General features: G+C 34.9%; 1 protein-coding gene across 9 annotated transcripts in view; it reads right to left on the bottom strand.

Annotated features, from left to right (window-relative positions):
* The window catches only part of Pdp1 (PAR-domain protein 1), a 53748-nt gene extending 34898 nt beyond the window's left edge, over positions 1-18850 (bottom strand). For 6 of the 9 annotated variants that reach the window (XM_068286500.1, XM_068286504.1, XM_068286505.1 and 3 more), the window contains exons 1-2: positions 18617-18850; positions 15776-16784 (exon numbers count right to left, since the gene is read on the bottom strand). In XM_068286500.1, coding sequence (XP_068142601.1) covers positions 15776-15878 — 103 coding nt within the window. In that variant the 5' untranslated portion in view covers positions 15879-16784; positions 18617-18850. Of the gene's footprint in view, positions 1-15775; positions 16785-16968; positions 17885-17927; positions 18199-18616 lie in introns of those variants that run through there. The other 3 variants (XM_068286501.1, XM_068286502.1, XM_068286503.1) reach the window with 3 other exon arrangements.
* Between the last annotated feature and the right edge of the window lie 248 nt (positions 18851-19098).

Genomic DNA, 19098 nt, shown 5'->3' with positions numbered 1-19098 from the left:
TGCAGTAAACATTAAAGTAACTCTTTAGCACACACACGTGGACAAAACTGCCAGTCAGTCAATCTAAATGTCACAATTAGATCTTAAAACTGTGCAAGGAGTCCAAATATTACTTACTACTTACTTATAATCTATAAATATGTAACTTTCTTGTAATTCACAACTAGTTCAAGCCAGCTCCAGCAGTTAGATAAATGACTTTAATATGAAATTTTGTGGAACAAAGTTTACCAAGTTGGACAGCCAACCAATCAATCGAGAGTAAGGTATAATTTATTAAGGAGAATTATTTAGTTAACGATTAGATTAGTTAAAGAATGCTCAATGCTTAATCGAAATACCTTTTACTTTTACACTTTTCAAAGCGAATGACAAATTGAGGCTAATAAAAATAAATATGCTTTCAATATAATAAAACCATATAATATTATTTATTATTTAAACTCTCCAATATGTGTGTGTGTGTGTGAAGCCATATTCTAGCTGATAAGCCCTACACTACAAATATATATCGATGGCCACCACTTTCCAGCTAAAAATGGAGAAGAAGAAGAAGAAAAAAATGAAACTAATAGGAACGTAAACTTTATTTACGAGCAGCCATAGCCACTTCATATCCATGGATAAGGTGTGAATACTTGGCGACTAAAATGTGTATGTACTATGCCCAAGCAAATGACCCCAATAAATTACACAACTTCAAAAAAAAAAAAAAAAATAGAAAAAAACGAGAAAATAACGAGAAAATGACGTTGGGTGAAATGTGGGGAGTTGCTTGGGGGGGGAGGGAAAGAGGAGTGGAGTGGAGTGGAGTGTAATGTACTTTGTAACCAGGTTAGACAGATTGATGTCTATCATGTGAATGTTGCTGAATCGTAAATAATATGTGAATCACAATGAAATTGTTTAAACAATTAAATAAAATGCCAATGACAATAATAATAGACATCGACTAGAAAATACTCTATAAACTGTCCCTTTCTGTCTGCCTGACTGGCTCATAGATCGAAATCTATGAAAAGTCTACAAGGTTTTCTGTTTAGGTTCTTAAGGGTCAAGATGGAATGGAAACAACAAAAGTAAAGAAAAATATGTTCAACTATTTTTGGTATAGGGTATATACATATATATGTATGTATATGTACACACACACACACACACACACACACACATCAGAGAAGAAGAAAACCCATTAATTTATACACTCTCTACAATCATTTTGTTGTCATTTTCAATCTTTTCTTTCATTTATTGTTGTTGTTGTTTGTCATTTTGGCACTTCCACTTTCTATATAAAATGCCCACGCCTCCAACTCATCACTGTTTTTGTTTTTATTGGACCCCTGCCAGGTGAAGGCAAAGCATTTTTTTGTTTTTTTTTTTTTTGCTGTTTTCATATTGTATAATGTCCACAAAATGCTTTATATATATATATATATCCATATCTCTATTATAGATGATCATCACGATGATGATGACTTTAATCAAGACAATAAAAATAAATAAATACCGAAAAGCATTTTCAGTTTATTGCAGTTTAGTAGGTACAAAAAAAAAAACACACACACATTTTTTATATAGAATTATGTTTAAACAAATTTTGAAAGAGACTTTTTTGTTGCTGTTTGGGATTTGTTTTATGAAATTATTTATTCATGTTTTTTATTCGAGCATATATTAAATTTTTGTGGTAGGTATTTATACCTATACATATATGTACATATATATATATTATATTCGTGCACGGATTAGTTAAACATATTTGTCATGGACGTAATTTTGATTTGAACTGCGTCACACGGTGATTTATGAGCACATTTTTTCTCATCGAAAATTTCTTTAGAAATTTTTGTTTGTTTTCTTTACTCAAAGTTTTGCAATAGAAAATTTTTTTAAAGCATACCTTTTGGGGCGCTCGTAAACGAAAACCAGAGAGAGAGAGAGAGAGAGATGCATTAAAAAATTAAAATTCCATTTGGTAATATGACTGTTATTTTTGTGGTTGTTGTTTTTGGCCATCTCTTGGTGTTTTTTTTTTTTGGCTAACGTTTCCGCATTTTGGCCCGACCCATTCATTCATTTGTAGTATCTTATCATTATGGGCTGGAATTGAGGCGTCGGCGTCGGCTCCTGGGCAAACAAACTGCCAAAATTTTTATGGTTATGACAGAGGCAGAAAAGAGACCTCAGAGAGAGAGAGAGACTTGAGGGGGAGAGGGTAGATACGTATGGGTCGATGGTTCGGTTAGGTCCTCATAAAGCATAGCCGAATGTTTGGCTCTAACAGGAAGAAACAAAAACTGAGGCAATATGTGGCTATGGCCTTCGCCTTTAACCAACAAATTTACCGGCACATGGCAAAGAGAACAGAAAAAGGCTAAAACGTTTAAAGGTTCAATGTAAGATAATTTGTTACATGTGAAATGAAAATCAAGTATATGGACTATCTCTGTTCGATATTTAAGCACTTTTTTTGCATCAATCACACATTTTTCTTAAATTATTTCAAAAAACATATCAATAAAGGGCTCCAAACACTTAGATATACATATGAAAATATGTATGTACATATATGTATGTATGTATGTATGTATGTATGTATGTACAGCAAAGATATAAATGTACATTTCGACATTTTTAGTTCAATTTAGTTTTCTCTTTTGTTAGTATTTTTGGGTTGAGGTGGAAAAATCCCAAAAGAGTAAAGATAACCCAAAAGCAAAACAACGCCCTGAAAATGCCAAAAGCAACAACAACAACAACAAAAAAGTTCAAGAAAAACTGAAGAGGAAAATTGCCGAAAAAGCAAAAAACAAAAAAAAAAGCAAGGAAAAATGGCAAAAGAAAAATAAAAACAAATCGTTTTGTATTTCTTTATAGAAACGAAAAAATTATGAGAGATGAATGACGTCTAAATGTTCTTGAAGGTTAAGACAAATGGCACATGTTGTCGCCCAGCTCTAGGCGAAGCGTTACCTCTCTCTCTCTCTCTCTCTCTCTTTTCTCCCCATCCCTGTCTCGTTTACTCCCGCAGTTTCCCCCTTACACCGTTCTTTCCTTTCTTTTCGCTGATTGTGTGACAAAAAAAAAACACAGAGAGAGATATACCGACTTTGTAATACCCTACAAGAGTTTCTCTACATGCTCTTGATGTTGAATCAAGTATGTGTGGATATACAAACATATCATATAGAAAATTATACAGGGTATCAAAAGTAAAAGAAAATGTTAAGTGTTCCTTTCTGATTTACTTTTATAAATGCTTTGTCTGTGTGTGTGTGCGAGTGTGTGTGTGTGTTTTGTGAAAAATGCGCCAAGATAAATTTCCAAAGCAAACAAATTTTTGCTTTTCAGTTGATGAGTCATCAGTGAAAGAGGGCGTAAAGCCAAGAAAGGGTGGCACAGCAAATGGTCTAGTTATAGGCCAAAGGGAAGGAAGCAAGAGGAGGGTGTGTGTGTGTGTGTAAGTAGAAAATTTCATAATTTTTATTTAGCTATTTGACTTTAGCAGCAATTAGGCCAACAACTTGGTACTTTTTGAAGTTAAGAGCCATACCATCGACTGGTTCTAATGCTTAACTTAAGGTTGGCCCAACCACCCACTTAGCCTGCCTAGTAAGAGACAGTCAGTCCGAGCCTACCTACACCAACTACCTAATTCCAATCATTCTGTCTCTCTCCCTCTTTGATGCTCTCTTTCTTGCTTTTGGTATACGTTTTGTGCATTTTGTTTTGTGTGCTGGCTTGGAGCCAAGGCGTCTGCCATCTTGATAAAGTGTTAGCCAAAAAACGTACGCCACATTAGTGGCAGACATAGAGGATCTCAAAGGGGACTGCCTGTTGTGGGGTAGAAAAGGGGACCAACTCACACAAACACACACAAACACACACACACACACATACATATATACAATAAGCTTTAAAATCATGGCTATGTATGAGTTAGCAAAGGGGGAAAATAGAAATGTCATTTGACAAAAACCAAAAAAGCACGAGAAATCACATGAAGCCACAGCAGGAGAAGAGGAGGACAGAGAGATGGGAAGTAGGAGCAGATAATTGTGGTGGAGGCGGAAAATGTCAAACGTATGTATGTATGTATGTATACATATCTATGGCAAATAAGCAAGCCAAAAACCAAACTAATTGCAAAAGCCACCAGAATCACAGACTACACAGACTATCAGCTGAAGCTTCACCCTCTTAGAATTAGAGGGTGACCAGCCCCAGACCCAGCCCCAGCCTCTCCCCCTTTGAAAAACTATCAATTTAATGAATGCAAAATGTCACAAATAAATATTTTCGATTGCTAATAATTTGAGAATTTAAATATTTCAATTCAATTCATTCTTTAGGAGAAAGGGATTCTCTTTGAATCATATTCATTTATATATTATTCACAAACATCAAAAGGGGTGTGTGTGTGTGTGTGTGTATAGGGGGCATATGCATGTATGTATGTATGTGGTTTTGAGGTTTTGAAATCTATATTCAAATGACAGCCGGTCATGTGCAATCTTTTACTTAATGGCAACTATTTGTGGTTCTGCTTGTTGGCCCATGACTAAGCTTTCTCTTGTTTGTTTGTTTGTTTGCCTTTCGCTCTGTTATTTTTACTCTAGCATATATAACTAGATTTGATCCCCTCTCAGTTTCTCTCTGTCTCTCTCTCTCTCTCTCTTTCTATCTATCTATCTATCCTTCTGTCTGACCATTTGCCAATTGTGGTTTACAATGTTTCGAACAAGTCACGCACACTTTTCCTTTGACAGGTCATCCCATCTACTCCTGAACGACCTGCACACACAAATTAAAGCTCAATTTGCCTTCGTTATAAACTCATCAATAATTTAATATTTTCATTTCCTACTCCTCTATTCTTGGTTTATTCATGGGACATACACAAAAAACAAAAACCAAAAACAAAAACCAGGAAAAACAACCAAAAGAGAAAAAAGAAATTTTATAGCTAATGACATTTTGACAGCTGGGAACATACCTACATATATATATACACACACACACATACATACATACATATGTAAAAAATGTAAAGCAAAAAAAAATTACAACCTAGCAATTCCCTACGCTCTCTCTCTCTCTCTCTCTCTCCCGTCTCTCTTTCTATCATACTAATGACACTTTTGAGTAAGGATGGCTTAATGGTTTTATACTGAAAATGGGTTAAATGCAATTATTTTTAACCACCAAAGAAATAAGAGGGTTCAAATTACACATTTTTCAACACGGATCGAAAATCAATATAAATAGAAAATCATATTCACTTCAATGCGAGGGTGGCTTGTAAAATTTATTGCAAAAATTTAATATTGTTTAAAGAGAAAATACAAAAAAAATTGCTAAGAGTTCCCTTTTGATGATTTGGAAGAAAGATATATATATATGTAAATATAGGTATAATGTAGGGCGTGATATTTTTTGATTTTACTTTTAAAAATTGAACGGAATGAGGTGAAAACTAATCCTATTGACTCCTCATAGAGTTAACCATAGGAGACTTCTTTGTTTATTTACAAGTTTATAGAATTTTTAAGTGAAAAGTTGAAATAACACAAGAGATCGGTTATAGTCCTTTAAACGCTGAGAGAAGTCAGAGGAATTTCTTCTGCCAAAAGCTATATATTTCACCTTAGAAACTGGTCAAATATATCTAAGAAAGATTTGCAAATGCCAAAATGAACAAAATTATGACCTACATATGTACATATATCAAAATGACAATGGATGGATATTTATAGACCATACTTAAATGTACATATATCAACTGATTGAACTTTATTCAAATGAAATATTCAGCAAAGTATGTACCTTTTGGGCAAAAAACTTTAGCCATGAAAATATCGGCAAGGGGCGTCTGGGTATAATAATAACAATTACCAATTGAAATTCAATTTCCTGAATTTATTGTTTTTGGTTATGTTTGTTGTTGCTTGTTGTTCTTGTTGTTGTTGTTCGACCCAGACACGCACAAAAGTACCCTATCCTCAGTTTCGCCACATTGCCCCTCATAGTTAAAGCTGACGCCAGTCTGGCCATTGTTATATGTACATACATATGTACAACAACAAGTACAAAATATTAAAACTATAATCCATTGTTTATAGTATCGATATCTGTATATTTATATACAAATTAAAAAAAAAAAAAGGAGCAACAAGAAAAGCACCGATTAAATGTCTGCCAAATTGCATTAGCAAGCAATAAAATGAAAGGGCAAATGATAAACGAATTTTGCATACTCTTTTCAATGCCTTTGGCTGAGATCCAATTGCAAATAGATCACAGTCTATATACTTTTGGGTTATCTGATTCCAATCGAGAGATCGAATGATCGTTCTCATTTGATTCATGTGAAGTTTATTATGATAAACATTTTGATTATTTTCATTTTCTTTCTCTTACGATGATTGCTTTTATATGCTTAAGCCAACGAAATGACAAAAAAGTCTCTTTCTTGCCAAAAATTGACAAACGAGCAAATAAACAAATTTTATAAAAATAAATGGAGAAAAGGAGGTAAATGGGGGGGGCAGTATTAGAATAAAATATACCGTGCCAATATTTGTTAGATCTAATCTATGAAAAGCCATAAACCATTGACTAACAGGTAAGTATACTTTTCTAGGAATTTCGCATAACCTCCCCAACCATTAAACTCTTCAAATCAATTGCAAATTTTACCCATTACTGATAGAGAAACATTGAGTACATTAGGTCTATGCAAGTGCACCCACAATTCTTTGTTTAGTTGCGTTTGGGTTGATTTGATTGTAACGAGTATAACAAAGTCGGTCTCTGCATTCTATTTTGCCCTGGACTTCGTATATCCATGATAACGACCTGTAAAAGCCTCTTTCTAAATGGACGCCACGCTTCTCTATCAGTTGGCCAAAAAGAAAAGAAAGCGAAAACTTTATTAAAGTCGATTTCCTGTGCTCAAGGCAACAATTTTAATTTGTCTAACAGAACGAAGAGTAGAAAATAACTAAAATTTTTGCATTTTTTTTGCTAATTGGCGTGTGTGTGTGTGTGTGTGTGGTTTGTCGTAGCCGTTTTTAACAATTAAGGCCAAATTGCAAAATGGCTTATCAATTGGCTCACTCGATGTGTTGGTCACAGTTGGCAACATATAAAATATAAATAAACCCCGCAAAAAAACAAAAAAAAAAAACACACACACACACACAAAGAAAACTATTTAAAAAAAAAAAAAAAAAAAATACTAGAAAAACAATCGATAATTGCGTCAGCCAAAAAATAGATATATGTATATATATATATATATAGTGAAAAAGAGATATGTACATCTGTACATATAAAGATGTAGCCATAAATGCCAGAATCATCCCAAAAGAACACACACACACACGAACACACACACGAACACACAACACTAGAGAATTATAGACAACAAAACGAAAATGAAAACAGAAAGCTAAAAACTTAAAATTGAAAATGAAATGAATAAAAATTAAAGGTAAACTAGCTGCGTGGGGGTCGGTCGGTCAGTCAGTCCGTCAGTCAGTCAGTGAGTCTGTCAGTCATCCAGTCAGTGGGTTGGTCTGTCGGTATTTTCTTGATGTTTCGAAAAACACACAAAATACTGAATGGTTTTCCACACACACACACACACACACACACACACACACACACACAACACACAACAAAAACAAAAAAAAAAAAAAGGATGAGGCAAAAAGTATTCCAAATTGCAATTACTTGTAGTTGCACTTTAGCTAAATTTAAATGAATGCATTAAAATAGCAGAGCAACAACAACGACAACAACAACAACAATCAAATTGCTCTAGAAAATGTTTATTTAAACAAACAAAACAAAAAGAAAGAAACGACAAAGACAGAGAGTGAGAGAGAGAGAGAGAGAGAGTGTACTTAGTATATGGCCAATGCTCATCACCCAGCCCGATCATGATTATATTGATAATCATTACGATTATATAGTCCGCCCAATTATTGACTTGAACCAAAACTACGTCAGCAGCAAGTTTTGATTATGTTTTTGATTATTGAGTTTTGGATTTGTTGATTTAACATTTGAACTGCTGATTACAGAATCAAATATTTTCACACTACATTTAAATAGCAAAATAACACAATTAAATTAAAGACCTTCTTCTCTCCTATCACTTGGGCTAGAAAATTTGAGTTTCATCTCAAAGGCGATCTCATTTGCTTATAATAGAGTAAGCAGCAATAACAAAAACATTGTGAATAATAGCCAAAAGATTAAGAAAGATTTCATTTTCACAACTTTATGTTTAAATAATATAAACTTGAAATAGTATATAGAATGTTAATTCCATTTTTAGTGATGAATTTGATCAAAATAATTGCAGAGAGAGAGAGAGAGCAAACTTTGTTTCATTTCTAACTAACAAATTATGCCATAAATAATAAAAATTCGTTTTGCATATTAAATTAGTTTTGTGTACAAATTACTTTAATTGCATTAAATTCTATCAAAAAAAAAAAAAAATTTAGGCCAAACTAATTTGTCATAACTTAAAGCCTATTGAAAGCAAATATTGCTCATACGCCCCGTTAACTAACAAACAGACAGAGAGAGAGAGAGGGAGATAGAGCTACCTTTAATTATTATTAGCCAGAAGAAAACAATGACATATTTTCTCCCTCCTCCCCTCCCCTCCCCTCTCCCTCTCTCACTCTCCGGCTTACTGTTCTCTCCACTGTCCCTAACTAGTATAATTTTTGTCTTTTTTTCTTTCTTTCTCATTTGCTACTTAAAAGATTAAAAGATGCTGCTGCCAGTTTTCACCTTGACTTATCTTAACAACTAATTTCATCAGAGCACAAGTTGTAGGAGAAGCACAAAATAGAAGAACTCAAATAGTTAATATTGTTGTGTTAATATTGCACTAATAAACACCAAATGATGGGTGGGGTCGGGGGGTAAACGTGAAAACGTAATACCTGCTAAGTGATGGAAATTTGCACAACATAAAATAAAAAAAAAAAAAGAAAAAAACAAGCAAAAACTACAACAACAACAACAAAATGTGAGCTGAACAAGCAATTTTCGTCGTTGTTAAACTAAAACTCGTGATCGAAACTAAAAGTTGGTTAATAATTGAAGCACGCGCTGACAGCAAGGAGAAGAGGAATAAATAGCGAGAAAGAGAGAGAGAGAGCAAGCGGTAATGCAGCGAACGAAAAAGAATGTAAAGAGAGGGAGGGAGCCCCATAAACTTGGCTTAAAGCGATGCTTAAAATTGACTTACATATACAAAGAAAGAACACATTTGCTCTATCTGTGTGTGTGTGTGTGTGTGTGTGTGTGTGTGCCGGTACCATAACAATAAAAACAAAAGACAAATGAAGAGAGCCAGAGAAACAGCGAGAAATATAGGAAGAGAGTAAAAAAGTCTCCCATAATTGGTATCTCTCTAATGCCAACTGCGCAAAAATCTCTCTATCTCAATTTGTAGACTTGCTCTCATTTTTCTCTCTCTCTCTCTCGCTTTCCATCTGTATGTGTGTGTGTGCTTCTCTCCAGCATTGTGGGCGTTCGGTTTATATGTGTGGGCGTTATATTTCGAACATGTCCTTCGAATTTCCGGGTTTTTGCTACTTTGACATTTGCAACATTTGTTCGTAGGTTTTCAACGTCCTTTCCTGCCGCATCTCTCTCGCTCTCTCTCTCTCTCTCTCTCTCTCTCTCTTGCTCGATGGGTCTCTCTCGTTTGTCGTCTTTCGCCAATATACGACGATGTTTCGCGGGGCAAAACAATTTTGTGTCTTTTTTTTTTTTTTTTTGATATGCTTTGTGTTTGGAAAAAGGACTCTTCGTATGGTTTCGTAGCCTTTCGTCGTTTTGCGTTCCGTTTCGTTTCGGCTTCCTGTTTACAACCAACACATGTTCAACAACAACAGCAACAACAACAACAAATACAGAAAAGAAGCATGGCATATGAACAAAAAAGAAAAAGAAAAGAAAAGAGCATTCCAAAACGTAACAAAAATCTGACTTTTATGTAGGTCTCCGGGTCTTTTGTCTGCGATTTCGAGTGGGTGGTCGGTTGGTACAATGAATTGTTGTTTGGAGAGACAGAGAGAGAGAGAGAGCGAGAGAGAGGCAGAGAAAGCGAGAGAGTGAGTGAGGTAGCAGGCGGTGGCGGTGGCTAAGCACAACCAAAAAAAAAGGACGAAAGTTCACTAAAAGTATTTCTAAATGTTGCCATTTCGATTTTTTAGGCTACATTTGATTTTTTTCTTCCGCTTCTTCCGTTTTGTGTGTGTGTTTTTTTTGTTGTATTTTGTTATTTTTGACGTCATCACGCAGCAAACAAAATGAAGTCAACATTATTTCATTTATGGATTTTGTTATTAATGTTGGGGACGACTTTTCGTTTCCCCATTATACCTACCACCCCCGCCCCTTTCACATTCAACTTTGCCATGTTGTTCTTCTTCTTTGCTTCTTCCTCTACTTCATCTACGTTGTTATTGTTATTTTTAGTGTTTCGTGACTGTTTGCCACTTCCTGCAGAACACCAGGAGACAAAGGCAGAGGCAGCAGAGGAGGGAGAGAATTTTTGGCGAATGCAGCGGTTGGGGGTGTCCATCATTTTGCCAACAACTTTGAATTCTCCAACTACTGGCAACGCCTCCTTGCCTTGCCTTGCCTTGCCTTGCCATGCCTTGCCTTTTGCCTACCAACCGACAAAATACAAAAACAGAAACAGAGAAACAAAAAAAAACACAAAGCAAAAGCGAAAACACGTAGCAAGCGGCAAGCAGCAAGGAAATGCCAAAATGTGTTGCCTGCTTACAGGCGCCTTCAGGTTTATTTTCTTTTTTTTTTTTTAGGGATTTGAACTTTTATCCAGGTTTAGTTGTATGTGTAGCCTAATATATAAACGTGTGTGTGTGTGTGAGCGTTTGTTTGTATATTTTGTGTGTGTGTGTCTGTGTGTTTGAGCTCACTTTGTGGTATTTAACCTTAATTTGAGTTAGTTTTCTTTGCTTTCTTTGGGGCTCTCTGTTCCTCCCCTGCTTCTCTCTCTCTCTCTATCTCTCTCTTTCTCTGCCTCTTGTCTCTGTCGCTAACGTCCTTGTCGTTATTTTTTTTTTTTTTTCATTGCTTGAATATTTTGTTTCGTTTGTTGTTTTGTTTTTAAAGAGTTTGAGTTTTTCGCCTGGTTCCGCTCATTTCGGTTCTGGGACATTGATTAAACAATTTTTATTTGTTGTCAGTGTTTGTGTTCTAAAAATTGCCAATTTGACCGCATTTTAGAGTGAAACAAAAAATGACCACCAGCTGCTGCTGTTGTTGTTGCTGTTGTTGTTGCTGCTGCTGTTGCTTGCCATGACAAATTCACACGCTTCGCCTGCACTTTTTCGGCTTTTTCTTCATATGCAATTTTTTTTTTTTTTTTTTTTTTCAAATTATTGTTGCTGTTGTCGCTTTCTCCTCTGTTGAAATTTATGAAAATATTTTCACACTTTGTTGCCACATTTTCAGTTAAATTTTTCTTGTAGTCAAACAATTTTTTTTTTTTTTCAAATTTTGTTTTTCGTGTTTTTTTTATATAAATATTTTTTTTTTTTTTTTCCACCGCAACTAATTATGAAATGTTTTATAGTCAAAATTAAGTATACGACATGTGAGGCTATTTAGCTTTTGAAATTTATGCGCAATATTGCGCAGCGGCTTGTCTTTTTTCTTTTTTAAGCTTTTTATTAGTCCAGTTTGCAGTTTTTCGAAATATTTTTATCCTTTATAAAAAAAATTCCCTTAGCAACTAAAATCTTTTAATAGTTCTAAAGATAATCACATCTTAGTAAGGAGTCCAAAAAAAAACTTTTTGTTTTTGTTTTTGGTTTAATTCTAGAAGAGAGTAGAAAAATTGTTTGCAACTTTCTCTTCATTATTTTCATTACAATTCTTTGCGCAGTTTAAAAACCTTTTCACAATCTTTCACTTTTTCTTTCACTTTGACTTTTGCAGAGTTGAGGAAGAAAAGAAAAGGTTTATTCAAGTGTCGATTATTGATTGCATTTTCAATTAAAAAACTTTTAATTGGCAAAAGGAAGAAGCAAATTTTTAATGGGTTGAGTATGAGTATGGGGGGATGGGGAGGGGGGTAGAAAATTGGTTGATGGAAAAGCTTAAGCATTTCAATCTATAACAGGCACAATCTAATCGGAAATCGTTGTCATGGTAATCCTACCATCTGAACTTTTGCTTATCAAATTTGTCAATGCAGTTTTCCGTTAGTTTTTTTCAACCCCACCCCCCATTTCATTATCATCCCATTCAATTGACGCCACATGTGCGTTCTCGATTATGTCATTGGAATATATGTACATACATATATATATACATTTCTATATATGTATGATTAGCAGCTAATTTACAATCAATACAATCCTGGCAAATGAACTGATTGTATGTTTGTTTATATGTATTGTGTGTGTGTGTGTGTGTGAGAGATGATTGTTGTTTATTCGGGCAAACAATTTGAGCTGTCATTTTGCCCGGTTTTTTATGCAACTTTGACATGCAAATCGAATAAAATATAATTGCACATCAATATGACTTGTGGGCCAACGAGTGGGTTGGGCTGAAGGGAAGGGGAATGCATTCCGGATGAAGCACATGCCACTTAATGGTCATAATTCTCACAACAAAATAGAGCATACAACTTACACACACACACTGAGATAGAGTATTAAGCCAATGTGACTTAAGGACTGTCTTTTATGGCAAGGACTTGTCACAAAATGAAGGATCACAGCATAGCGAACAGCAATTTATTTAAATAAATTTCATTAACATTTTTGCCTTTACTTATTTTTTTGCATTTCATTTTGGCAATTTGTCAATTTATAATGAACACATGTAAAAAATGTGTGAAAACAGATGAGACAAATAATTAAATTGCTTAGATTTAAATTGACATTAAAAATGAAGCAACAAATTTATCTTCATCCAATTGAAAATCTATGAATTTGCATTCTATATAGAAAATGATTCTTATAAATCATTTTCACAGAAATTCATCTCTTTGAACGTTCTTAATAAACGGATTTACCTTCTAACATGCATAAGAAATGAAAGAAAGATAGATTTAAATCTCTTATGTTTTACTTAGGTAGTTCAATTGTTTGTTTGTAATCCCAGATTGAGTCGATTTGATGTTGTTCAAACAACTCAAAAGACGACTTCAATATACATTGATATAAATCGGAAAAACTACTACAACTGCATAGTATTCGATTTCATTCGATTTTCGATGGGTGGCCCTTCAACATTTTTATGGCTCAACCACTCGAGAGCAATTTATGTCTCTTGGAAAAAGAAAAAAAAAACAAATGTAACGAAAGAAATGTGAAAATGTGATTTGTATGGGGTTGTCGTCGTATCAGACGAAGAGGTTTCTAGTATGTACATATATAATCTTATCTAATACAATACTGCGCGCGCTTTAACTATAGACTTGTAGATGTAGTAGATTCATGTTCAGTCGGCTGGGCTTATCGCAAAATGATTTGAAGCCCTCTGAACCAAGCCAACTAACTAACCAACCAACCAGCCACCATTTCCCTTCTTTTCCTCTCCCTTCGCGACTATCTACTGCCGCTGCTGCTGCTGCTGCTGCTGCTGCTGCTGCTGCCTCTGCTGTCCATCTAAATGGTCTATTTAGCTTGCACTAAAGTTGACTTATCAGTATTTAACTAGCGTGTTTTATAAACTTATACTTGTTGTTGTACTTTAATGCGGTAATCAAATGCTTGTTAACACACTGGGCACACATGGAAGCGAACACACAACGATAAGCAACTCAAAAAAAAAACTATTAAACAAAAAAAAAAAAGGAGGACAGCCTCTAAAAATTATGCTATAATAAATTAAAAGCAAGCACAGAATGAGTGAAACAGAGATAGTGGGGAGATGGTGTGAGTGTGTGTGTTTGTGTGTGTTTTGGGGGAGGGGACACAAACTGAGTTTACCAACTGCCTGCCTACACCCCACAAACGCCCCCCACTACCTTTGCATGTCTTCTTCTTCTTCTACTTGGTATTTTTTTTTTTTTCGATTGCTTTTTGGGTTTCCGCTTATTGATTTATGAAACGACGCCGAAAAGCAACAAAACTTAAAGTGGCCAATGAATGGACGATGGGCATCCGATGGGGTGGGTGGTGTCTGGGGGGTAGGGTTAATAGGCTATAAGGTAATATGGGTGGGGGGAGAGGCGGTGTGGTATCGGTAGCCCTAGCATCAGCACTTTTCATTATGCTGACCGATTATGACACTTTTTAATGGCATTTTCTTGGCATTTTTGTGCCTTATTTCATTTTTGCTTTTATGCTATTGATTTCTGGTTACGTTTTGTTGCAGCTGCAGGCCGTACAGAAAGCGAAAGATGGGCACGGAGACACAGAGAGAGAGAGAGAGACAGATGGGAACAGAGACACACGGATGTGAGTGCGGCATATATGTATGTATGTATGTACATATATATATTTGGTAAAATGCCTTTTAAATCGAAAATTTATATACTTTTGTCAGTCTATCTCTCTCTCTCTCTGTGTGTGTGTGTTGAAGCCATATGCTGGGCATAAATTCTTTTCTTATGCAAATATTCATTCATTCGTCTAAGATAAATGCAAGGCCAGCAAGTCATTGCTGTGTAATTGTTTGGAAAATCAAAGAAATAATGTATGAAAATGGATTTGAATTTTACCCCTACCCTTATCCCTACCTGTCCATCTCCATCTCCATCCCCATTCCCATTACCTTTCACTCTTCAATGAGTTATAAAATAAAATCAAATATAGTTTCAAATGGAATTTCACTCAAGTATATATGATTGTGTCCTTAAATTACTCTAGATAAAGTACTAATATATATAACTGTCGATTAAATGATGATGAAAAAAACTAAAGACTCAATCTTAAACGATAACTGTTTTGTTTTAAGAATGAACTCTGACCTCAATCAAAACAGAGACACTTGAATAAGGAATTCAATGTGTTAAAGGAAATCATTGCATACTTCAAGGCGTTTTTAAATTGTAATTGAAAGCAGATGAACTTTACATGGTGAAACTAAATAAAACTTAAGAAATCAATCAAACTATTTAGTTGGAATACAAAAACGCCCTTGGATTGGTTGTCATGGGTTAATAACCAACCTTATCATTTTATAAGTACATATACCTACCACCTATATACGGTATTTTGTCGTTTTTGATTTGCTAAACTGGACTTTGACACTGGAAAAACATTCTACATAGTCGTAGTCGTTGCCGTTGTTGTTTTTGTGTGAAATTTGTAATCTCCGCAAAAGCTCAAGTGTGCTCAAGAATAGGATCTGCCCCCAGACACATTGATTTATGTGTTGGCAATCAAAATTCAACCCGAAATAAATATACAAATTGAAAAGAAAATAAAATATTCACACGGACAAGCACATACATTTGTATTTATAATAAACATTACTCGAAACTAAACTTTTCCAGTGAAAAACAAATAAGAAAGAAAGAAAATAACTTGGCTTTTTAAGAGTCATCTATCAGCTGAACATACATACAAACATACGCACATACATATACACATGAATAAGTAGATGGAATTCTATCCTTATAGACTTGAGTTTTGGGCGGGTTCTTTCATAAGTTTTTTGAATCAAATTCAGTTCTCAAAGGATATTATTTTGTTTCTATTTGTTCTAATTACATATTTGAATTATTATGGTATTCAAAACTTACCATTTATGCCGCTAATTAATGGATAATTACCATCACGGCCGCCGATTAAATTTTTTAAACCAGTTTCGATCAGTGTTGGGGACGATCGCTCCCTGTCGCTCATTTTTTCATAAAAATACCGTAAAACAGTTTTGTGTGATTATACACGAAATGAATTCAATTTAACAATTGAGCGATTTTTGTTTTTGTTTCAAAATATCGCTCTGGTGTTTTGTTGGTAAACTTTTTCTTCCTTTCTTTTGTTACAAACAAAAAAAAAAACAACTAAAATACACACTGACTCACTTTAGTTAATAAATGTTAGGTTTTGTTTGCTTGTGTTTTTTTTGTTTTTATACTTTTGGTTTTTTGTGTATTATTATTATCCACTCTTATTTTGTTTTTTCGATTTTTGATTTATTTGCTTTGTTTGTTTTTTTTTTTGTGAGTTAACTTTGTTTTGTTTAGATTTAAAAAATATTGCACATTCCCGTTACATATATATATATATATAGATATTCTAGGTATATTGCTTGGCTATATATATGTAGATATATTTTATATATATACTTTATATATGTACTTTATGCTGGCTATAAATAAAGGCACCGCGAATTCATTCAACAATTTGCAACGTTTTTTTTTGGTTTTGGTTTGTTTTTTATTTATTTTACTTTACAATATATATATAAGTATGTATATAGTTTATTTAACAACTTTTGCGAGTTTAATAATAACAAATTACATTTGTGTGGATTTTTGTTTTTTTTTTTTTTTGAGTTTTTTTTCTTTGTTGTCTAAGGTTTTTGTTTTATTTTTTTGTTTTTTCTAGTTTAGTTTAGTTTAGTTTGTTTCATTGGCTAATTAAGGTATTTATTGAATTAAGTGCTGAATTTCCTTCTTCGTTTGCTCCTTCTTCCTTTTTGCGTTGTGTGTGTTGATTTTTGGGATTTTGGGATTTCGTCAATCTGTTTTTCCTTTTTGTATTTTGTTTTGAAATTTGTTAATTTGTAGTTAGCTTAGAGGCGCACTAAAAAAAATCAATTGCATTGTCTTAATATACATATGTATATACGTACATATATGTATGTATGTTTATATGTTTAGGTAGGTATGTATGTACATATATATATATATATATACCTATATATATGTGTGTGTTTAATTTTCTTTATTGTACAGTTATAAAGCACTAATATCGCATATTTCTTTACGTTTTTCGCCGGCCAGGCGATGGCGGGGCTTCGGGGATCGGCTCTGGAGCAGGTCGTGGGGTCGGTCTCGGGTGGTGGTGAGGTTGGTGTTTGGTTGGCGTCTTTTACACCGACTCACACACACACACACACACAATAACACACACTTGGGCCTACACACACACACACACGGGCACGCACACGCACACGCAGGCTTACAAACACAGTGAGAGATAAAGCAAGACTGACGACGACAACGACGACGACTGCCGCTTGCTTTTAGGGAACGGCGAGCGCCAACGGGCGAGCGGGCGGACGTTTATTCGGCTGCTCCGACGGTCGGAAGAGAGAAAGAGATATACAGATTGAGTAACGTGTGTGTGGGTGTAAGGACGAAACGCATTCGGCTTAATAACCGACAAGACCGAAGCAGAAACCCAAAAAAAATAACAGGAGAAAAAAAAACGCACACACACATACACTAAAAAAAAAAAAATCAATGAAAAATGTTGACAGCTCTTAGCAGGTCTCAGCAAAAACAACAACAATAACAACAGCAATAACAACAACAGCAACGGTAACAACATACACTAATACACATACACTAGGCACAAACGCGCGCAAAATTTTGCAACTAATTTCAAGCAATGAACAGTTAACTTTTGCTTTTGCAGAAGGATTTTTGTTTTGGAGTCAGTTGTTGTTATTTGTATTTGTAGTTGTAGTTGTAGTCGTAATGGTTGGTAGTAGTATTGGTAGTAGTAGTAGTGCGAGCGAGAGAGTTGAATATATATCTTCCTCTTCTTGTATTATTATTATTCGTTGTTTTTGTAAATTAAACGCGTATCCGTGTTTTGTTTTCAAACGTTCGCCTTTGGTTTCTTGATATTTGTTCTTATTTCTTTTTTATTTTGGGGTTTTTTTTTTTTTCTTTTCTTATATGTATATTTTGGTTGGTATTTTGTAGGTTTGTAGCTTACTACACCGAACGCTGCGCTGCTAGTGCTGCTGCTGCCTGACTACGACTGTGCGCTATGTTTTCGATTGCTGCTGCTAGTTGCTAGTGCTGCTGCTGCTGCTGCTCATGTGGCGTTTCACTGTGTGTGTGTGTGTGTTTGTGTGAGGCTTTTTTTTTCGGTTAGTGGGTGCGCGCATGTGACAAGTGGGAGAGAGAGAGAGAGAGTGAAAGAGAGAGCGCGTGCGAGAAAGGTCGAAAAGAGGATGCGGAAGCTTTGGCTAGAAGACGAAAAAAAAAAAAAAAAACGATACGAAACCGAAAGAAAAGAAAAACTCTACACTTTGAGGATGCACTTTTGTGTGTTATTGGAGAGCCGAGAGAATGCGCAAGAGTCAGCTGATTTGCCACTGTGTGTGTGTGTGTGTTTGTGTGTGTTTTCTTTTTTTTTTGTCATTTATTTTTTTTTTTCCTCTTAAATATAAAACACACTCGCACACACACACACAGAGCGAGGAGAGGAGCAAACAAACACGCGGTCAGAAGAAGAGACACTCAGTACAAAACACAAGACCGACCGACCGACCGACCAAGCGACCGACCGACCATACGACCCGTTTAAACAAAAATTATTCAAATTATTTTCCATGTTCAATTTGAATTTGATTTATTTTCATAGATTTATTTATTATTTTTAAATTTGCATTTTCTTACTTTTACACACACACGTGTTTTTTACATTTTAAAAAGTGTTGTTGTTGTTGTTTTTTCGGGTTTTTTTTTCCTGTTTTGTATTGTAGGGGAGAGCGTGGGTGGGGGGATTAGGTAGATTTGTTATCTTGAGTTAACAATTTTTGCTTGATTTAGTTTTGCTAAAAGTTTTGTTATTAGATCTATTTTTTTTTTTATTTATTTTTTTTTTTTTGTCGTGGCCAATTTGAATGTTGAACTAACTCTGACTGCCACACGGTTTGGTACTCAGTGCAAAAGTATAGAAAATACTCGGCATAAAATCACAAGTGACCGAGCGAGCGAGCGAGCGAAAGAGAGTGAGAGAGAGTGCGAGGCGAAGGAGTATGAGAGAGCGCGCCAGAACTAAGGGCAATTACACAGATACAAATACCGTACACACACAGACACTCTCTCACTGCGTGTGTGTGTGTTCGTTTTGCTCTCTCATTCTTAGTTTTGACTCT

The sequence above is a fragment of the Drosophila tropicalis genome, unplaced genomic scaffold, assembly GCF_018151085.1.
Source record: "Drosophila tropicalis isolate 14030-0801.00 unplaced genomic scaffold, ASM1815108v1 contig_443, whole genome shotgun sequence".
Lineage (NCBI taxonomy): Eukaryota > Metazoa > Arthropoda > Insecta > Diptera > Drosophilidae > Drosophila > Drosophila tropicalis.
Note: the sequence above shows the minus strand (reverse complement) of the source record. Positions and strands in the feature narration are given on the sequence as shown.